General features: G+C 42.0%; 1 protein-coding gene across 1 annotated transcript in view; it reads right to left on the reverse strand.

Annotated features, from left to right (window-relative positions):
• The window catches only part of LOC118377354 (collagen alpha-1(XI) chain-like), a 233,450-nt gene that overhangs the window by 179,732 nt on the left and 29,530 nt on the right, over positions 1-24,188 (reverse strand). The window contains 2 exon segments of the mRNA XM_052463126.1: positions 14,655-14,817; positions 17,762-17,975. Coding sequence (XP_052319086.1) covers positions 14,655-14,817; positions 17,762-17,975 — 377 coding nt within the window.

The following is a 24,188-nucleotide window of genomic DNA, read 5'->3' on the forward strand; positions in this document are numbered from 1 at the left end:
TACTACTGGGGTCTGTTAGTCTGTTACCTCACAGTACTACTGGGGTCTGTTAGTCTGTTACCTCACAGTACTACTGGGGTCTGTTAGTCTGTTACATCACAGTACTACTGGGGTCTGTTAGTCTGTTACCTCACAGTACTACTGGGGTCTGTTAGTCTGTTACCTCACAGTACTACTGGGGTCTGTTAGTCTGTTACCTCACAGTACTACTGGGGTCTGTTAGTCTGTTACATCACAGTACTACTGGGGTCTGTTAGTCTGTTACATCACAGTACTACCGGGGTCTGTTAGTCTGTTACATCACAGTACTACTGGGGTCTGTTAGTCTGTTACATCACAGTACTACTGGGGTCTGTTAGTCTGTTACATCACAGTACTACTGGGGTCTGTTAGTCTGTTACATCACAGTACTACTGGGGTCTGTTAGTCCGTTACATCACAGTACTACTGGGGTCTGTTAGTCTGTTACCTCACAGTACTACTGGGGTCTGTTAGTCTGTTACATCACAGTACTACTGGGGTCTGTTAGTCTGTTACCTCACAGTACTACTGGGGTCTGTTAGTCTGTTACATCACAGTACTACTGGGGTCTGTTAGTCTGTTACATCACAGTACTACTGGGTCTGTTAGTCTGTTACATCACAGTACTACTGGGGTCTGTTAGTCTGTTACCTCACAGTACTACTGGGGTCTGTTAGTCTGTTACCTCACAGTACTACTGGGGTCTGTTAGTCTGCTACATCACAGTACTACTGGGGTCTGTTAGTCTGTTACCTCACAGTACTACTGGGGTCTGTTAGTCCGTTACCTCACAGTACTACTGGGGTCTGTTAGTCTGCTACATCACAATACTACTGGGGTCTGTTAGTCTGTTACATCACAGTACTACTGGGGTCTGTTAGTCTGCTACATCACAGTACTACTGGGGTCTGTTAGTCCGTTACATCACAGTACTACTGGGGTCTGTTAGTCTGTTACCTCACAGTACTACTGGGGTCTGTTAGTCTGTTACCTCACAGTACTACTGGGGTCTGTTAGTCTGTTACCTCACAGTACTACTGGGGTCTGTTAGTCCGTTACCTCACAGTACTACTGGGGTCTGTTAGTCTGTTACCTCACAGTACTACTGGGGTCTGTTAGTCTGTTACCTCACAGTACTACTGGGGTCTGTTAGTCCGTTACATCACAGTACTACTGGGGTCTGTTAGTCTGTTACCTCACAGTACTACTGGGGTCTGTTAGTCTGTTACATCACAGTACTACTGGGGTCTGTTAGTCTGTTACCTCACAGTACTACTGGGGTCTGTTAGTCCGTTACCTCACAGTACTACTGGGGTCTGTTAGTCTGTTACCTCACAGTACTACTGGGGTCTGTTAGTCTGTTACCTCACAGTACTACTGGGGTCTGTTAGTCTGTTACCTCACAGTACTACTGGGGTCTGTTAGTCTGTTACCTCACAGTACTACTGGGGTCTGTTAGTCTGTTACCTCACAGTACTACTGGGTCTGTTAGTCTGTTACATCACAGTACTACTGGGGTCTGTTAGTCTGCTACATCACAGTACTACTGGGGTCTGTTAGTCTGTTACCTCACAGTACTACTGGGGTCTGTTAGTCTGTTACATCACAGTACTACTGGGGTCTGTTAGTCTGTTACCTCACAGTACTACTGGGGTCTGTTAGTCTGTTACCTCACAGTACTACTGGGGTCTGTTAGTCTGTTACCTCACAGTACTACTGGGGTCTGTTAGTCTGTTACCTCACAGTACTACTGGGGTCTGTTAGTCTGTTACCTCACAGTACTACTGGGGTCTGTTAGTCTGTTACCTCACAGTACTACTGGGGTCTGTTAGTCCGTTACATCACAGTACTACTGGGGTCTGTTAGTCCGTTACATCACAGTACTACTGGGGTCTGTTAGTCCGTTACATCACAGTACTACTGGGGTCTGTTAGTCTGTTACATCACAGTACTACTGGGGTCTGTTAGTCTGTTACCTCACAGTACTACTGGGGTCTGTTAGTCTGTTACATCACAGTACTACTGGGGTCTGTTAGTCTGTTACCTCACAGTACTACTGGGGTCTGTTAGTCCGTTACATCACAGTACTACTGGGGTCTGTTAGTCCGTTACATCACAGTACTACTGGGGTCTGTTAGTCTGTTACCTCACAGTACTACTGGGGTCTGTTAGTCTGTTACATCACAGTACTACTGGGGTCTGTTAGTCTGTTACATCACAGTACTACTGGGGTCTGTTAGTCTGTTACATCACAGTACTACTGGGGTCTGTTAGTCTGTTACCTCACAATACTACTGGGGTCTGTTAGTCTGTTACCTCACAGTACTACTGGGGTCTGTTAGTCTGTTACCTCACAGTACTACTGGGGTCTGTTAGTCTGTTACATCACAGTACTACTGGGGTCTGTTAGTCTGTTACCTCACAGTACTACTGGGGTCTGTTAGTCTGTTACCTCACAGTACTACTGGGGTCTGTTAGTCTGTTACCTCACAGTACTACTGGGGTCTGTTAGTCTGTTACATCACAGTACTACTGGGGTCTGTTAGTCTGTTACATCACAGTACTACCGGGGTCTGTTAGTCTGTTACATCACAGTACTACTGGGGTCTGTTAGTCTGTTACATCACAGTACTACTGGGGTCTGTTAGTCTGTTACATCACAGTACTACTGGGGTCTGTTAGTCTGTTACATCACAGTACTACTGGGGTCTGTTAGTCCGTTACATCACAGTACTACTGGGGTCTGTTAGTCTGTTACCTCACAGTACTACTGGGGTCTGTTAGTCTGTTACATCACAGTACTACTGGGGTCTGTTAGTCTGTTACCTCACAGTACTACTGGGGTCTGTTAGTCTGTTACATCACAGTACTACTGGGGTCTGTTAGTCTGTTACATCACAGTACTACTGGGTCTGTTAGTCTGTTACATCACAGTACTACTGGGGTCTGTTAGTCTGTTACCTCACAGTACTACTGGGGTCTGTTAGTCTGTTACCTCACAGTACTACTGGGGTCTGTTAGTCTGCTACATCACAGTACTACTGGGGTCTGTTAGTCTGTTACCTCACAGTACTACTGGGGTCTGTTAGTCCGTTACCTCACAGTACTACTGGGGTCTGTTAGTCTGCTACATCACAATACTACTGGGGTCTGTTAGTCTGTTACATCACAGTACTACTGGGGTCTGTTAGTCTGCTACATCACAGTACTACTGGGGTCTGTTAGTCCGTTACATCACAGTACTACTGGGGTCTGTTAGTCTGTTACCTCACAGTACTACTGGGGTCTGTTAGTCTGTTACCTCACAGTACTACTGGGGTCTGTTAGTCCGTTACCTCACAGTACTACTGGGGTCTGTTAGTCTGTTACCTCACAGTACTACTGGGGTCTGTTAGTCTGTTACATCACAGTACTACTGGGGTCTGTTAGTCTGTTACCTCACAGTACTACTGGGGTCTGTTAGTCCGTTACATCACAGTACTACTGGGGTCTGTTAGTCTGTTACCTCACAGTACTACTGGGGTCTGTTAGTCTGTTACCTCACAGTACTACTGGGGTCTGTTAGTCTGTTACATCACAGTACTACTGGGGTCTGTTAGTCTGCTACATCACAGTACTACTGGGGTCTGTTAGTCTGCTACATCACAGTACTACTGGGGTCTGTTAGTCTGTTACCTCACAGTACTACTGGGGTCTGTTAGTCTGTTACATCACAGTACTACTGGGGTCTGTTAGTCTGTTACATCACAGTACTACTGGGGTCTGTTAGTCTGTTACCTCACAGTACTACTGGGGTCTGTTAGTCTGTTACATCACAGTACTACTGGGGTCTGTTAGTCTGTTACCTCACAGTACTACTGGGGTCTGTTAGTCTGTTACATCACAGTACTACTGGGGTCTGTTAGTCTGCTACATCACAGTACTACTGGGGTCTGTTAGTCTGTTACATCACAGTACTACTGGGGTCTGTTAGTCTGTTACCTCACAGTACTACTGGGGTCTGTTAGTCTGCTACATCACAGTACTACTGGGGTCTGTTAGTCTGTTACCTCACAGTACTACTGGGGTCTGTTAGTCCGTTACCTCACAGTACTACTGGGGTCTGTTAGTCTGTTACCTCACAGTACTACTGGGGTCTGTTAGTCTGCTACATCACAATACTACTGGGGTCTGTTAGTCTGTTACCTCACAGTACTACTGGGGTCTGTTAGTCTGTTACCTCACAGTACTACCGGGGTCTGTTAGTCTGTTACATCACAGTACTACTGGGGTCTGTTAGTCTGTTACATCATAGGAGAGGGAGAGGGAGAGGAGAGGAGAGGAGAGGAGAGGAGAGGAGAGGAGAAATGCTTGTAGAGTGGTGAAAGATCCATCTACCCCAGTTTATAGATACCATTTTAGACAGAATGTCCTGTGGAGCGTTCCATAGTGATTCCATAGTCAGGACTCTCCTGCTTCAGGGAATTTGCTGACCTGCCCACTACCCTAACATACAGACAACCAACTACGAACAGATACAGAACCGACAACCCATCCATTAATGAATTATAGCATACAGGCTACAGAACAGATGACATCAGCTTCAGAACATCTCGTGGCTTTCATTTGAACGAGAGAGAAGAAGAGAAAGAAGAACAAACAAGCCGTTGGTTGGTTCGGAGGTCCGGTCCGGACTGGGTCGTTCAGTCAGTGGCAATATCACTAAAACAGCTGTGAGCAACGGGCCAACACAAAGCACACACTGACCACATTTTTCCCCAGCCTCAGCCTTTCTTCGCCTCCACTCTGCCCTGCCTCTATTCTCCTCTCCGTTACAGATCTAACACCTGCTTATAAAATCAGCCCAGCAGCGGTGAGGCAGCGGAGGGGAACTATATTCTCTTAGAAACAAGATGGCAGTATTTAGGGGAACTATATTCTCTTAGAAACAAGATGGCAGTATTTAGGGGAACTATATTCTCTTAGAAACAAGATGGCAGTATTTAGGGGAACTATATTCTCTTAGAAACAAGATGGCAGTATTTAGGGGAACTATATTCTCTTAGAAACAAGATGGCAGTATTTAGGGGAACTATATTCTCTTAGAAACAAGATGGCAGTATTTAGGGGAACTATATTCTCTTAGAAACAAGATGGCAGTATTTAGGGGAACTATACTCTCTTAGAAACAAGATGGCAGTATTTAGGGGAACTATATTCTCTTAGAAACAAGATGGCAGTATTTAGGGGAACTATATTCTCTTAGAAACAAGATGGCAGTATTTAGGGGAACTATACTCTCTTAGAAACAAGATGGCAGTATTTAGGGGAACTATATTCTCTTAGAAACAAGATGGCAGTATTTAGGGGAACTATATTCTCTTAGAAACAAGATGGCAGTATTTAGGGGAACTATACTCTCTGAGGAACAAAGATATGAATCAACAAACCCTATTAAAGTTGAAGTGAAAATGATTACAGATGAAGAAATAGCTCTCATCTCTGTCCAAAATGGCACCACATTCTTTATATAGTGCATTTCGGGCCCTGGTTAAAAGTAGTGTACTATATCGGGTATAGGGTGCCAGTTGGGACCGTCTTCCAACGTGCGAACCGGGTCTCCCCCTGGCACAAACAAAATCATTTTCTCTTCTCATTGTTTCTAAACAGAGGAAAAAGAGGCCAAATTGCTCTATAATTCCACTCAGTTTAACATAATTTACATTTAAACATAGAAAACCCACATCACGCCGAACCTGGCCTCGGGACAGTTTAAAATTAAAAATATCTGTGGTGGTGGAGAGTCCCAATGCTAATTAGCTAAATGCTAACCCTTCATTTCTACTGTATGGTTAAGTGCAGAAATAGCTGGCGAGCTGTCCACACATGTAGGCAACATATTTTCAGTTTAGTGTTTCACTCTCAGTACCAAGACAGGTACTTTGACAGTCTGACAGACTGGGGCTGTTGCCTTGTCAGCTCGTGTATCATACTGTAGGTATATAGCATGTCGCTCATAGTTTCCCTAGACCTCTCAACTACCCGTCTGTGCTAAAGCTGGGTTAAGAGAAAAGGAGAAAGATCAGATGTCTATTATTAGGAGTAATTAGAGCTATACTGGTGGTCCATTTGCGAATATCATTAAATAATCCAAGTAACATCAAGGCTTTTCTTCAAGCTGGGTTCACAGCTAAAGTATATTGTCAGACCTTCAGTATTATCAAGTCAAGAGTAATGAGAGCTATACTGGTCCATTTGCTCTTTAAATGTATGTTAGGATTGTGGATCTCGTGAAATACCTCTTGGATGTATGTTAGGATCTCGTGAAATACCTCTTGGATGTATGTTAGGATCTCGTGAAATACCTCTTGGATGTATGTTAGGATCTCGTGAAATACCTCTTGGATGTATGTTAGGATCTCGTGAAATACTTCTTGGATGTATGTTAGGATCTCGTGAAATACCTCTTGGATGTATGTTAGGATCTCGTGAAATACCTCTTGGATGTATGTTAGGATCTCGTGAAATACCTCTTGGATGAATGTTAGGATCTCGTGAAATACTTCTTGGATGTATGTTAGGATCTCGTGAAATACTTATTGGATGAATGTTAGGATCTCGTGAAATACCTCTTGGATGTATGTTAGGATCTCGTGGAATACTTCTTGGATGTATGTTAGGATCTCGTGAAATACTTATTGGATGTATGTTAGGATCTCGTGAAATACCTCTTGGATGTATGTTAGGATCTCATGAAATACTTATTGGATGTATGTTAGGATCTCGTGAAATACTTCTTGGATGTATGTTAGGATCTCGTGAAATACCTATTGGATGAATGTTAGGATCTCGTGAAATACTTCTTGGATGTATGTTAGGATCTCGTGAAATACCTCTTGGATGTATGTTAGGATCTCGTGAAATACTTCTTGGATGTATGTTAGGATCTCGTGAAATACCTCTTGGATGTATGTTAGGATCTCGTGAAATACCTCTTGGATGTATGTTAGGATCTCGTGAAATACTTCTTGGATGTATGTTAGGATCTCGTGAAATACCTCTTGGATGTATGTTAGGATCTCGTGAAATACCTCTTGGATGTATGTTAGGATCTCGTGAAATACCTCTTGGGTGCTTCTGAGTTATATATCGCTCAGTGCCATAATCATCGTTTTACTCTACCAATTAAATTCAAATTCCTATTTCTTGACATTCTCAGGTTTTGCACCCCATGAGTCCACTTGTCCTCTAGTGACTCAAAATAAAGACATTTTGTAGTAGTAAAAACTGACAGTTGCTCAGTGACAATATTATTCATGACTGAAAACTCTCAGAACTTTCTATGTCACCAACAACCTCCATGGCAAAAATTAATTATCCTTAATATGCTCCCTCATATCATTTTCTTATTTCACACTTCTATGGAGACTTTCTTCTCAATTCCTCTTTTAGGGAAAAAAATAATTTAAAGTCATACACAAGTGGCATTTTCCCTTGACACAGTCCAGGGCTCTATCCAAGTGCAGAAAGCCAAGTACTGTTGTTATATAGTCCATAAAACCATTTATGAAAGAATTGTATGAAAGTCAAATAAAGAAAGTGGTTTCTGATGACAAATTAACTTTACGACTCCTAACGTTACTCACTGCCAGTAGACTCCAATGCATGCTGAATAATAGTATCATTGAGACCAATTGTTATGCAGTTATCCCTCCAATAAGATCCATCCACATTCATCTACTGTATGTCAGTGATCACCAAGGCATTCCTAGTCGATCGCCAAACATTTTACTTATTTTGCGCTGTTGGCGGTAGGTGCACTTGATTCAGCAGCCCTTGTGATGAAGGTACAACTTAAGGTAGAACCCAGTTGGCCCAGAGAGCATACCAAGTGCACCTACAGGCCGACCGCTGGCCAATCAGATAGCTCAGATCACCGTGTCCGTACAGTTTCCTCGCGCCAAAGAAGAATCGGACGCACGGCGAAGTTGCTACTTTGAGATGTAAAAACTATTGAAACCATGACTAGAGAGAGACTCAACGAATACAACAAAGAGCTGCTGTTTTTATGAGTTAGTTCATGTTTAAATTACTATTCAGTGTCAATTCATTGTTCAACACTTTTATGAGACATAAAATACACACAAAATCTCCCTACTTCCACTCATGCTACAACCAGCACTGTAGCTGCAATGAATGACAACAACCAGCATTGCAGCTGCATACAATGAGTAAAGCAAAGTGTTCTGATCCACTTGTGTTGTTATTATTAGTGGCGTGTGGCTTATTTAATATTGAGGAATATTTCACATTCTCTGGTCACCGCAGTAACAAAATGAATTGGTGCATGAGGCAGAAAGAATGTAGAACGACTTGAGTTTCACCATCAGATGGAAGACTGTGTCGCCTTTTCTCTTTACGGAGGGAGGGAGAGCGGAGGCACAGTGAGTCGGGGGAGAGGCAGTCTCACCTCTGCTCCCTCCCTCCCCTCAGACTGACCATCAGATGGAAGACTGTGTCCCCTTTTCTCTTTACGGAGGGAGGGAGAGCGGAGGGACAGTGAGTCGGGGGAGAGGCAGTCTCACCTCTGCTCCCTCCCTGGAAGACCCCTCAGACTGACCATCAGAGATGGAAGACTGTGTCCCCTTTAGGGACAGTGAGTCTTTAGGGGGGAGAGGCAGTCTCACCTCTGCTCCCTCCCTCCCCTCAGACTGACCATCAGATGGAAGGACAGTGAGTCGGGGGAGAGGCAGTCTCACCTCTGCTCCCTCCCTCCCCTCAGACTGACCATCAGATGGAAGGACAGTGAGTCGGGGAGAGGCAGTCTCACCTCTGCTCCCTCCATGCCCTCAGACTGACCATCAGATGGAAGGACAGTGAGTCGGGGGGGGAGAGGCAGTCTCACCTCTGCTCCCTCTCCCTCCCCCTCAGACTGACCATCAGATGGAAGACTGTGTCCCCTTTAGGGACAGTGAGTCGGGGAGAGGCAGTCTCACCTCTGCTCCCTCCTCCCTCCCCTCAGACTGACCATCAGATGCTGCTCCCTCCCTCCCCTCAGACTGACCATCAGATGCCGTCAGTCCAGTAGAACAAACGAGTAATACAACAAACTATATATATAATTTCAAAATGGTCTCAGAAGAACAACATTGGCAGGGCAATTGAAGTATAACCAATATGCAGTGATAATGTATTGGGCCTATAGCCTACTGCACAAACCTCATTACTACAGAGCTGTTTTTAATTGGTTAATGTTGCATAGGCTTATGTTTTTTAAGTCGCGTTTAAAAGAAATCTGAGGGGGTAGATCTCGGCTTGCATTTTGACATCGTGTCCAGCTGAATCAGAACATTGACCACTGACCTACGCCATGTTTCCCAGCTGAATCAGAAAAAAAAACAGTAGTACAGTGCCTTTGAAAGTATTCGGCCCCCTTGAACTTTGCGACCTTTTGCCACATTTCAGGCTTCAAACATAAAGATATAAACAACAAGTGGGACACAATCATGAAGTGGAACGACATTTATTGGATATTTCAAACTTTTTTAACAAATCAAAAACTGAAAAATTGGGCGTGCAAAATTATTCAGCCCCCTTAAGTTAATACTTTGTCGCGCCACCTTTTGCTGCGATTACAGCTGTAAGTCGCTTGGGGTATGTCTCTATCAGTTTTGCACATCGAGAGACTGACATTTTTCCCATTCCTCCTTGCAAAACAGCTCGAGCTCAGTGAGGTTGGATGGAGAGCATTTGTGAACAGCAGTTTTCAGTTCTTTCCACAGATTCTCGATTGGATTCAGGTCTGGACTTTGACTTGGCCATTCTAACACCTGGATATGTTTATTTTTTAACCATTCCATTGTAGATTTTGCTTTATGTTTTGGATCATTGTCTTGTTGGAAGACACATCTCAGTCCCAGTCTCAGGTCTTTTGCAGACTCCATCAGGTTTTCTTCCAGAATGGTCCTGTATTTGGCTCCATCCATCTTCCCATCAATTTTAACCATCTTCCCTGTCCCTGCTGAAGACAAGCAGGCCCAAACCATGATGCTGCCACCACCATGTTTGACAGTGGGGATGGTGTGTTCAGGGTGATGAGCTGTGTTGCTTTTACGCCAAACATAACGTTTTGCATTTTGCATTTTGGTTTCATCTGACCAGAGCACCTTCTTCCACATGTTTGGTGTGTCTCCCAGGTGGCTTGTGGCAAACTTTAAACAACACTTTTTTATGGATATCTTTAAGAAATGGCTTTCTTCTTGCCACTCTTCCATAAAGGCCAGATTTGTGCAATATACGACTGATTGTTGTCCAATGGACAGAGTGTCCCACCTCAGCTGTAGATCTCTGCAGTTAATCCAGAGTGATCATGGGCCTCTTGGCTGCATCTCTGATCAGTCTTCTCCTTGTATGAGCTGAAAGTTTAGAGGGAAGGCCAGGTCTTGGTAGATTTGCAGTGGTCTGATACTCCTTCCATTTCAATATTATCGCTTGCACAGTGCTCCTTGGGATGTTTAAAGCTTGGGAAATATTTTTGTATCCAAATCCGGCTTTAAACTTCTTCACAACAGTATCTCGGACCTGCCTGGTGTGTTCCTTGTTCTTCATGATGCTCTCTGCGCTTTTAACGGACCTTTGAGACTATCACAGTGCAGGTGCATTTATACGGAGACTTGATTACACACAGGTGGATTGTATTTATCATCATTAGTCATTTAGGTCAACAGTGGATCATTCAGAGATCCTCACTGAACTTCTGGAGAGAGTTTGCTGCACTGAAAGTAAAGGGGCTGAATAATTTTGCACGCCCAATTTTTCAGTTTTTGATTTCTTAAAAAAGTTGGAAATATCCAATAAATGTCATTCCACTTCATGATTGTGTCCCACTTGTTGTTGATTCTTCACAAAAAAATATAGTTTTCTATCTTTATGTTTGAAGCCTGAAATGTGGCAAAAGGTCGCAAAGTTCAAGGGGGCCGAATACTTTCGCATGGCACTTTAGCAGCCGATTCTGTGGTTGTTACCAAACTTCTCAGATCTGAGAAAAAGTAGACGTGTAATTGCTTGTCAAGGACAAGATCAAGAGTAACAGAAATCTATTTAACGATCCCTTTTTAATTTCCAGGCGATCCAATCTCTTTTACAAGAGAGGCCTGTCTCTATTATAGTAGAGAACATACAAAAAATCAACTATACAGTATCATAGTAAACCATGTTCTAATACAACACTTACTAATTAGTTAATTAGTTAATTAGTTAATTAGTTAATTAGTTAATTAGTTCATTAGTTCATTAGATCATTTTCTATTAGAATATTTTGTTTAAAGGTAAGCATTATATTGTCATATTATAGGAGTAACTCTGGTATGGCTAAAACATTCTTCCTCACCTCAAATTCAACCGTCGGAGTCATTTGGGGCGCCTGTGAGTACTGCCTTCATATCATAGGGCTGCAGTTTAATAGGCTAATAGCCACAGCACACCAAATCTTCAAAAAGTTCCTAAACTTTACTAAGGTAATATTAAAAGTAAGTCAAGTCATTGCTTATAGTGAAAATACGAGCAGGATATTATATTGTGTCAAACATTACATTACAGTTGGAACTTAATTTGGCCAAAGAAAAAGGCAGCAACAGAATGAAACAAAACACTTGCGACCTGGTTTAGACCTGGTTTAGACCTGGTTTAAACCACAAAACTTTTGAACAGGCTGTATTGCAGCAATTACCAAGAAAGGCTAGTGCCTACCGTACCCAACCCTTGACACCTAATAATAGGCTGATGAGTGAACTGAATGAAAGGGGCAATACCTAGTCAGTACAACTGAATGAAAGGGGGGATACCTAGTCAGTACAACTGAATGAAAGGGGGATACCTAGTCAGTACAACTGAATGAAAGGGGGATACCTAGGCAGTACAACTGAATGAAAGGGGGATACCTAGTCAGTACAACTGAATGAAAGGGGGATACCTAGTCAGTACAACTGAATGAAAGGGGGATACATAGTCAGTACAACTGAATGAAAGGGGGGATACATAGTCAGTACAACTGAATGAAAGGGGGATACCTAGTCAGTACAACTGAATGAAAGGGGCAATACCTAGTCAGTACAACTGAATGAAAGGGGGATACCTAGTCAGTACAACTGAATGAAAGGGGCAATACCTAGTCAGTACAACTGAATGGGGGGATACCTAGTCAGTACAACTGAATGAAAGGGGGATACCTAGTCAGTACAACTGAATGAAAGGGGGATACATAGTCAGTACAACTGAATGAAAAGGGGGATACATAGTCAGTACAACTGAATGAAAGGGGGATACCTAGTCAGTACAACTGAATGAAAGGGGGATACATAGTCAGTACAACTGAATGAAAGGGGGATATATAGTCAGTACAACTGAATGAAAGGGGGGATACCTAGTCAGTACAACTGAATGAAAGGGGGATACATAGTCAGTACAACTGAATGAAAGGGGGGGATACCTAATCAGTACAACTGAATGAAAGGGGGATACCTAGTCAGTACAACTGAATGAAAGGGGCAATACCTAGTCAGTACAACTGAATGAAAGGGGGATACCTAGTCAGTACAACTGAATGAAAGGCGGGATACCTAGTCAGTACAACTGAATGAAAGGCGGGGTACCTAGTCAGTACAACTGAATGAAAGGGGGATACCTAGTCAGTACAACTGAATGAAAGGCGGGATACCTAGTCAGTACAACTGAATGAAAGGGGGATACCTAGTCAGTACAACTGAATGAAAGGCGGGATACCTAGTCAGTACAACTGAATGAAAGGGGGATACCTAGTCAGTACAACTGAATGAAAGGGGGATACCTAGTCAGTACAACTGAATGAAAGGGGCAATACCTAGTCAGTACAACTGAATGAAAGGGGGGATACCTAGTCAGTACAACTGAATGAAAGGGGCAATACCTAGTCAGTACAACTGAATGAAAGGGGGATACCTAGTCAGTACAACTGAATGAAAGGGGGGATACCTAGTCAGTACAACTGAATGAAAGGGGGATACATAGTCAGTACAACTGAATGAAAGGGGGGGATACATAGTCAGTACAACTGAATGAAAGGGGGATACCTAGTCAGTACAACTGAATGAAAGGGGGATACATAGTCAGTACAACTGAATGAAAGGGGGGATACATAGTCAGTACAACTGAATGAAAGGGGGATACCTAGTCAGTACAACTGAATGAAAGGGGGATACATAGTCAGTACAACTGAATGAACGGGGGATACCTAGTCAGTACAACTGAATGAAAGGGGGATACCTAGTCAGTACAACTGAATGAAAGGGGCAATACCTAGTCAGTACAACTGAATGAAAGGGGGATACCTAGTCAGTACAACTGAATGAAAGGCGGGATACCTAGTCAGTACAACTGAATGAAAGGCGGGGTACCTAGTCAGTACAACTGAATGAAAGGGGGATACCTAGTCAGTACAACTGAATGAAGGCGGGATACCTAGTCAGTACAACTGAATGAAAGGGGGATACCTAGTCAGTACAACTGAATGAAAGGCGGGATACCTAGTCAGTACAACTGAATGAAAGGGGGATACCTAGTCAGTACAACTGAATGAAAGGGGGATACCTAGTCAGTACAACTGAATGAAAGGGGGATACCTAGTCAGTACAACTGAATGAAAGGGGGATACCTAGTCAGTACAACTGAATGAAAGGGGGATACCTAGTCAGTACAACTGAATGAAAGGGGGATACCTAGTCAGTACAACTGAATGAAAGGGGGATACCTAGTCAGTACAACTGAATGAAAGGGGGGATACCTAGTCAGTACAACTGAATGAAAGGGGGGATACCTAGTCAGTACAACTGAATGCCTTCAACTAAAATGTGTCTTCTGCATTTAACCCAACCCCTCTGAATCAGAGAGGTGAGGGGGGCTGACTTAATCCACTTTACAATTTGACCGACTCATGGTTTTAGCCTCCTAAGACGAATGAATGTGCATCCTGCAACCAATACATTCTAACTCCCACCACCTGGTGTCAAAGGGTCGCAAAATGCAACTAAATGGTGGCCATCTGGAGCCCTGGTTAGTAGGCTTTCCTCTCTATAACTTTAGTTTTCCTTCAATGAAAAAGGCCTCCGTCTTTACAATCAACAGTAGCCTAGGCCAAGGCTCCTCTCTCGCTTTCTCTGTCTCCTCAGCAGCCCCGGATTTTTTTTCCCAGATACAATTTTATCGTCCAAAAGCCGGAAATTACCGGGTAACCGAAACCATTTTCCCAAGTGGCTTTCCATAGCCTCCTTACACACACCACGCTGCGCTCGTTCCATAGTGCTGACACAGCACAGCGGAATTACAGATTTTGCGCCAACCTGTCAATCAATCATTTGACCTTTTTTTTGCTATTTTTATATAGGGACTAAGCCCCCCTTTTTTCCCCGGGTACAGGCCTGTCCCAAAAAGACAGCCAGCCAACATTTGCTGCATATTATCCATATATAAAATCAACAACACTGTGGCACAGTAAGCAACGGCCAATGTCCTTATAATTTTCACACAATTTCACAGTATTGTTACAACCTCATAGTGTGGAAATATATATAAAAGACAGGAAAATCACGTTTTGGACTACACTGGGCCTTTAATGTTCTTACCTCAAAAACTTCTTCATCCAGAATCCTGGTTCCAAAGACAACGATGCCGTCAGTGTTGATGGCCGCCCCGTCGCTCCTCTTCAGTGGCCTGCTCAGCTTCTTCTTACAATCCACAATGATGGTCACACTCTTCTTCTCCACACTGATAGCCACGCGATGCCATCTACACATGGACAGAGTAAGAAGTGGGTTAGAGATATATGAGAGATTTGTGAGAGAGATATGAGAGAGGTTGGACATTTACAGTATGGTATTAGTTAGAGATGATCTACCGTCTGGTAAAGTCAGAGATGATCTACCGTCTGGTATTAGTTAGAGATGATCTAACGTCTGGTATTAGTCAGAGATGATCTACCGTCTGGTATTAGTCAGAGAAGATCTACCGTCTGGTATTAGTCAGAGATGATCTACCGTCTGGTATAGTCAGAGATGATCTACAGTCTGGTATTAGTCAGAGATGATCTACCGTCTGGTATTAGTCAGAGATGATCTACCGTCTGGTATTAGTCAGAGATGATCTACCGTCTGGTATTAGTCAGAGATGATCTACCGTCTGGTATTAGTCAGAGATAATCTACCGTCTGGTATTAGTCAGAGATGATCTACCGTCTGGTATTAGTCAGAGATGATCTACCGTCTGGTATTAGTCAGAGATGATCTACCGTCTGGTATTAGTCAGAGATGATCTACCGTCTGGTATTAGTCAGAGATGATCTACCGTCTGGTATTAGTCAGAGATGATCTACCGTCTGGTATTAGTCAGAGATGATCTACCGTCTGGTATTAGTCAGAGATGATCTACCGTCTGGTATTTGTCAGAGATGATCTACAGTCTGGTATTAGTCAGAGATGATCTACCGTCTGGTATTAGTCAGAGATTATATACCATCTGGTATTAGTTAGAGATGATCTACCGTCTGGTATTAGTCAGACATGATCTACCGTCTGGTATTAGTCAGAGATGATCTACCGTCTGGTATTAGTCAGAGATGATCTACCGTCTGGTATTAGTCAGAGATGATCTACCGTCTGGTATTAGTCAGAGATGATCTACCGTCTGGTATTAGTCAGAGATGATCTACCGTCTGGTATTAGTCAGAGATGATCTACCGTCTGGTATTAGTCAGAGATGATCTACAGTCTGGTATTAGTCAGAGATGATCTACTGTCTGGTATTAGTCAGAGATGATCTACCGTCTGGTATTAGTCAGAGATGATCTACCGTCTGGTATGAGTTAGAGATGATCTACCGTCTGGTATTAGTTAGAGATGATCTACCGTCTGGTATTAGTCAGAGATGATCTACCGTCTGGTATAGTCAGAGATGATCTACCGTCTGGTATTAGTCAGAGATGATCTACCGTCTGGTATAGTCAGAGATGATCTACCGTCTGGTATTAGTCAGAGATGATCTACAGTCTGGTATAGTCAGAGATGATCTACAGTCTGGTATAGTCAGAGATGATCTACAGTCTGGTATAGTCAGAGATGATCTACCATCTGGTATAGTCAGAGAGATGCCAACAGATTTAAAACTTAAAACTAGGTTGTTCTTGTTGAAGATAATTTGATCTTCTCAGAAAAATTCCTCGCTAAACAAACAATAAAACAATAAAATGACAGTAATTGAAACAGGCTAACTCTACTTTACAAGTTTTGGAAAACAGATAAATCAACTACAGACATTGAAGTTACATAACAATGCAACACTTCATTTCACTGTAGACAATTGTATCACGTTTTTGCAAAATGTTTCAAATTAGCAAAGAGTTCACAGTCAGAATATTAATGTTACAGTTCGGTCATTTATGAAGCTCAAACTCTTTTATTTGGATAGTTAACTACACATCAACAACACAGACAGCTGTAAATAATTTGGCAAAAACGATTTGTAATTAAAACCCTGCCAAATAAATAATTGGGTTACTCAAAAAAAAATACAGCCACCCCACAGTTATATTCCTTATGTTTTCAATAACTAAACAATGAAGCATATCAATATAATAATTGTGCATTTTCAGTGATTTGTTTGGGTCTGCTTAGAAGCCTTAAATACGTTCTTGAGAATTCCCGAACACTTAGATCTTGTAAGCCCATCTTGTAAAACATAGCTTATTGTGCATTTGGAAAGTATTCAGACCCCTTGACTTTTTCCACATTTTGTTACGTTACAGCCTTATTCTAAAATGTATTTAAAAATATATATATATGTTCTCATCAATCTACACATAATACCCCATAATGACATCACAATACCCCATAATGACATCATAATACCCCATAATGACATCACAATACCCCATAATGACATCATAATACCCCATAATGACAAAGCAAAAACTGGTGGTTCCAAACTTCTTTCATTCAAGATTGATGCAGGCTACTGTGTTACAATCCTGTCTCTGAGTTCTACGGACAATTCCTTCAACCTCATGGCTTGGTTTTTGCTCTGACATGAACTGTCAACTGTGAGACCTTATATAGACAGGTGTGTGCCTTTCCAAATCATGTGCAATCAATTAAATTTATCACAGGTGGACTCCAATCAAGTTGTAGAAACATCTCAAGGATGATCAATGGAAACAGGATGCACCTGAGATCAATGTTGAGTCTCATAGCAAAGAGTCTGAATACTTATGTAAATATGTTTTTTCTGTTTTATTTTTTTTTATACATTTGCAAACATTTCTAAAAACCTGTTTTTAGTTGAGGACATTTTTTAATAAAAAAAAATCCATTTTAGAATAACATAACGAAATGTGGAAAAAGTCAAGGGGTCTGAATAGTTTCCGAATGCACTGTAGGTGGCATGGAGTATGTCTGCAGGAAGAACTCAGTAAGGCCACAGACCCTCTCAGAAACATCTTGCCGTCCTCCATGTACAACATCAAAGGCACAACAAGCATAAAACTGCACACCGATGAGCATCTTCTAACTTCTCGTAGATTCAGTCAAACTTCAGTTACTTACCTGAGGAAAGAGAAATCCTAATACTAACCCAAACAGCGCCTCACCTTACCACAACCCTAATCCTGTTCGTAACATAAAATACCTTGCTCTGTGATACGGTAGTTATGAGTTACTCAGGTGTCTCAGTCATCACTTACTTGCCGTCAGCGAGGTTGATGGATCTGAACAGTGGGTAATCCTCTGGGGCAGGTTTTCCATGCTGGTCTTCGTACAGGAAGACAGGAGAGCGTCCCACCTCCACACCCAGCTGCTGGACCCCCTGCTCGTTATACACAGACAGCAAGAAGGACTGGCTGCCTGCCTTGGGCTTGATGGTGAACATCACTGAGAAGTCCTCTGGGAACACTCCTCCTGGTGAAAGAAGAAAAAGAAGAGAGAGGTTAATTTATTCATCTGATTGGTTAGAGAGGTTAATTTATTCATCTGATTGGTTAGAGAGGTTAATTTATTCATCTGATTGGTTAGAGAGGTTAATTTATTCATCTGATTGGTTAGAGAGGTTCATTTATTCATCTGATTGGTTCGAGAGGTTCATTTATTCATCTGATTGGATAGAGAGGTTCATTTATTCATCTGATTGGTTAGAGAGGTTCATTTATTCATCTGATTGGTTCGAGAGGTTCATTTATTCATCTGATTGGCTCTGTTTATTTGGATCCCCATTAGCTGCCAAACTCCTGGGTAATCATCAATGTGTAGCGGCAAAAGTGAAGGAAAGAAGGTTAGAGGAGGGCGAACAACAAGTAGATAGGTTAGCTTAGCAATATGACATCATCAAACCCAGAATAATAAGAGGTTAAAGGTGGACGTGGTAATATGACATCATCAAACCCAGAAAAGTTAGAGAGGGTAGAGATGGACGCAGCAATATGACATCATCAGACACAGAAAAGTTAGACAGGATAGAGGTGGATGTGGTAATATGACATCTAGGGCTGGCCAAATTAAAGAATAACCCTATAACCGGATGAAGACCAGCATGAAAATAAATCACCTGATATAACCGTTGTAAAAACAAATCATAACCGGGGACAAAAAGATGCTTTTGAAGTCCAAAAGACAAAAAGGAAAACCAATGTAAGAAATGTAAATAAACAGACAGACACACAGACGCACACGAGGGCTGCCAAATCAAGATTAATAATAATAATAATAACAATAAACTCAGCATAAAAAGAAACATCCCGTTTTCAGAATCGTGTCTTTCAAAGATAATTTCGTAAAAATCCAAATAACTTCACAGGTCTTCATTGTAAAGGGTTTAAACACTGTTTCCCAATGCTTGTTCAATGAACCATAAACAATTAATGAAAATGCACCTGTGGAACGATCGTTAAGACACTAACAGCTTACAGACGGTAGGCAATTAAAGGTCACAGTTATGAAAACTTAGGACACCAAAGAGGCCTTTCTACTGACTGAAAAACACCAAAATAAAGATACCCAGAGTCCCTGCTCATCTGCGTGAAAGTGCCTTAGGCATGCAGCAAGGAAGCATGAGGACTGCAGATGTGGCCAGGGCAATAAATTCCAATCTCCGTACTGTGAGACGCCTAAGACAGGGCTACAGGGAGACAGGATGGACAGCTGATCGTCCTCGCAGTGGCAGACCACGTGAAACAACACCTGCACAGGATCGGTACATCTGAACATCACACCTGCGGGACAGGTATAGGATGGCAACAACAACTGCCCAAGTTACACCAGGAAAGCACAATCCCTCCATCAGTGCTCAGACTGTCCACAATTGGCTGAGAGAGGCTGGACTGAGGACTTGTAGAACTGTTGTAAGGCAGGTCCTCACCATACATCACCGGCAACAACGTCACCTATGGGTACAAACCCACCGTCGCTGGACCAGACAGGACTGTCAAAAAGTGCTCTTCATTGACAAGTCATGGTTTTGTCTCACCAGGGGTGATGGTTGGATTTGCGTTTATCGTCGAAGGAATGAGCATTACACTGAGGCCTGTACTCTGGAGCAGGATCGATTTGGAGGTGGAGGGTCTGTCATGGACTGGGGCGGTGTGTCACAGCATCATCAGACTGAGCTTGTTGTCATTGCAGGCAATCTCAAATCTCATATCTGGTGCAGTCCATGAGGAGGAGATGCACTGCAGTACTTAATGCAGCTGGTGGCCACACCAGATACTGACTGTTACTTTTGATTCCGACCCCCCTTTGTTCAGGGACACATTATTCCATTTCTGTCAGTGGTTGAATCTGATGTTCATACAAATATTTATACATGTTAAGTTTGCTGAAAATCAACGCGGTTGACAGTGAGAGGATGTTCCTTTTTTTTGCTGAGTTTAGTAACGTTTAGTGTGGAACAAACAGCTGACTGGAGACGGGACGGCTGGGAAATCGTTCGGTTGAGTCCGTTTCTGCGGTAACATGGACTCTTAACAACGTGATGAAACTTTGTTGCTCCTTGCTGAAACAAGCAAGGTGTTGTCGCAAACGAGTCTCTGGTTGCCTAGGCAATGCCCCCCTCCCTGCAGCAGCAGCACATGCAGTCAGGAGCAGGTTATTTATTATTTTGGTATTATTAGGATCCCCTAATAACTACTCTTCCTGGGGTTCCACACCAAACATGAAACATGATACAGAATTACATAATACAATAGAACACAGAACACAGAACATGAATGACATAATACAGAATGACATAATACAGAATGACATAATACAGAATGACATAATATAGAATGACATAATACAGAATGACATAATACAGAATGACATAATACAGAATGACATAATACACAATGACATAATACAGAATGGCATAATACAGAATGGCATAATACAGAATGACATAATACACAATGACATAATACAGAATGACATACTACAGAATGACATAATATAGAATGACATAATACAGAATGACATAATGCACAATGACATAATACAGAATGACATAATACAATAGACATCAATAGACATGAACAGCTCAAGGACAGAACTACACACATATTTAAAAAGGCCCACGTAGCCTACATATCAATGCATACACACATACTATCGAGGTCAAATAGGGGAGAGGTGTCACTTTATCTGTTCTCTGAAACCAGGTTTGCTGTTTATTTGAGCAATATGAGACAGAAGGAAGTTCAATGCAATAAGGGGCTCTATATACATCTGCACATTTTCTTGAATTTGTTCTGGATTTGGGGATTATGAAAAAAAAAACCCTGGTGACATGTCTGGTGGGTTATAACGGTGACCGGGGTCAATTTTCCTCACCAATAACCCGCACCCAAAATTCCATGACTGTTCCAGTCCTAATGACATCATCGTATTTCTGGGAGACTTCCTGTTTCTATAATTTTTGTTTTTACCTTTATTTAACATGGCAAGTTTAAGAACAAATTCTTATTTGCAATAGACGGCCTACCCCGGCCGACGATGGGCCAATTGTGCACCGCCCTATGGGACTCCCAATCAGGGCCAGATGTGATTCAGCCTGGATTTGAAAAAGGGACTGTAGTGATGCCTCTAGCACTGAGATGCAGTGTCTTTAGACCGCTGAGGCCACTCGGGAGCCCAGAATTCAAGGCTTGTCCTTAGTTACACCCATCCTCGAGGACACATTAAAATGATCATGTCAATCTCATGGACTGTTAGCCCTCACATCCACAGCTTTTGTCTACTTGAGAGGGGTTACATTTCCCTCAGCTGCATCCTTCAGTTTACCAGACAAAGTGTTAGGGTCAGGCTCGTAAAATTACAGATTAGTACCTTTCATTTTCCTCCCAATTATAGTAGATACTAATTACTTTAATTTAAGTTTAAATGTGTCCTTTGTTGCTGGGTACTTTAAGAACGTATTAGACCAACTGGCTAATCTTGAAAGTCACAAGTGATCTAATTGGACAATTCATTTTTTTACAAGGTGTGTGGAAAGAGAACAATCTAAATATATCTAAACTGTTAACTAGAATGAAATAGGTTGCTGGTGATGAAATAAAAGCTGAATCGTTCTCTTTTAGACTGGGAATCGTTCTCTTTTAGACTGGGAATCGTTCTCTTTTAGACTGGGAATCGTTCTCTTTTAGACTGGGAATCGTTCTCTTTTAGACTGGGAATCGTTCTCTTTTAGACTGGGAATCGTTCTCTTTTAGACTGGGAATCGTTCTCTTTTAGACTGGGAATCGTTCTCTTTTAGACTGGGAATCGTTCTCTTTTAGACTGGGAAACTGTACTCCACTTCATTCAATTGTATTTGAGCCTATTTGACTGAAATTCCCAGTCTTTAAAACCAGTAACATTTCCAGGCAAATTATTTTTTGGCCTAAAATCACAGAAAATCTCACTAGTTCATTTAATCTCCTGCTATTTTGTGCCTTTATTTTTTTCCTTCGCTGTCTGGACAATTTGGCAAAGCGCCAACACTCACAGACGGAGGAGAAAGTATTTAACAAGCCACTGTTTCTAGTAAAGTTGTATACAGTATCCTGTCAGTACGGGCCAAGTAGCAACTAGCGTCTTAAACGGTCTATGTTTTCAACCAGAAAGAGGGCCAACGACTCCACAGGACAAGGACCAGCTTGGTCCTTTATTTATCCTTTGAGCTAATGAATGCTTGGTCGTTGTCCTACGTGTCCTTATGGTGTAGACCCTATCATTCTGTATCCGCAGTCTTCCTTCATACATTAAACATCTCAATTAACCTCTCTTATCTCCACAGTGTAGGTCATATTCTATCCCCACAGTGTAATAATAATAATAATAATAATAATAATAATAATATATGCCATTTAGCTGACGCTTTTATCCAAAGCGACTTACAGTCATGTGTGCATACATTCTACGTATGGGTGGTCCCGGGAATCGAACCCACTACCCTGGCGTTACAAGCGCCATGCTCTACCAACTGAGCCACAGAAGGACCATGTAGGTCATATTCTATCAATCCATTAATCCCCACAGTGTAGGTCATATTCTATCCCCACAGTGTAGGTCATATTCTATCAATCCATTAATCCCCACAGTGTAGGTCATATTCTATCAATCCATTAATCCCCACAGTGTAGGTCATATTCTATCCCCACAGTGTAGGTCATATTCTATCTATCCATTAATCCCCACAGTGTAGGTCATATTCTATCAATCCATTAATCCCTACAGTGTAGGTCATATTCTATCTATCCATTAATCCCCACAGTGTAGGTCATATTCTATCAATCCATTAATCCCTACAGTGTAGGTCATATTCTATCCCTACAGTGTAGGTTATATTCTATCAATCCATTAATCCCTACAGTGTAGGTCATATTCTATCAATCCATTAATCCCTACAGTGTAGGTCATATTCTATCAATCCATTAATCCCTACAGTGTAGGTCATATTCTATCAATCCATTAATCCCACAGTGTAGGTCATATTCTATCAATCCATTAATCCCTACAGTGTAGGTCATATTCTATCAATCCATTAATCCCTACAGTGTAGGTCATATTCTATCAATCCATTAATCCCTACAGTGTAGGTCATATTCTATCAATCCAGTAATCCCCACAGTGTAGGTCATATTCTATCCCCACAGTGTAGGTCATATTCTATCAATCCATTAATCCCTACAGTGTAGGTCATATTCTATCAATCCATTAATCCCCTACAGTGTAGGTCATATTCTATCAATCCATTAATCCCCACAGTGTAGGTCATATTCTATCAATCCATTAATCCCCACAGTGTAGGTCATATTCTATCCCCACAGTGTAGGTCATATTCTATCAATCCATTAATCCCCACAGTGTAGGTCATATTCTATCCCCACAGTGTAGGTCATATTCTATCAATCCATTAATCCCTACAGTGTAGGTCATATTCTATCCCCACAGTGTAGGTCATATTCTATCAATCCATTAATCTCTACAGTGTAGGTCATATTCTATCTATCCATTAATCCCTACAGTGTAGGTCATATTATATCCCCACAGTGTAGGCTATTGACCTAGTGGTTTTCCACATCTATAGACAGTGTTTAGTACCGCTACAGCTATTGACCTAGTGGTTTTCCACATCTATAGACAGTGTTTAGTACCGCTACAGCTATTGTCCTAGTGGTTTTCCACATCTATAGACAGTGTTTAGTACCGCTACAGCTATTGTCCTAGTGGTTTTCCACATCTATAGACAGTGTTTAGTACCACTACAGCTATTGTCCTAGTGGTTTTCCACATCTATAGACAGTGTTTAGTACCACTACAGCTATTGTCCTAGTGGTTTTCCACATCTATAGACAGTGTTTTGTACCGCTACAGCTATTGTCCTAGTGGTTTTCCACATCTATAGACAGTGTTTAGTACCGCTACAGCTATTGTCCTAGTGGTTTTCCACATCTATAGACAGTGTTTAGTACCGCTACAGCTATTGTCCTAGTGGTTTTCCACATCTATAGCCAGTGTTTTGTACCGCTACAGCTATTGACCTAGTGGTTTTCCACATCTATAGACAGTGTTTTGTACCGCTACAGCTATTGTCCTAGTGGTTTTCCACATCTATAGACAGTGTTTTGTACCGCTACAGCTATTGACCTAGTGGTTTTCCAC

The sequence above is a fragment of the Oncorhynchus keta genome, chromosome 15 (assembly GCF_023373465.1).
Source record: "Oncorhynchus keta strain PuntledgeMale-10-30-2019 chromosome 15, Oket_V2, whole genome shotgun sequence".
Taxonomy (NCBI): domain Eukaryota; kingdom Metazoa; phylum Chordata; class Actinopteri; order Salmoniformes; family Salmonidae; genus Oncorhynchus; species Oncorhynchus keta.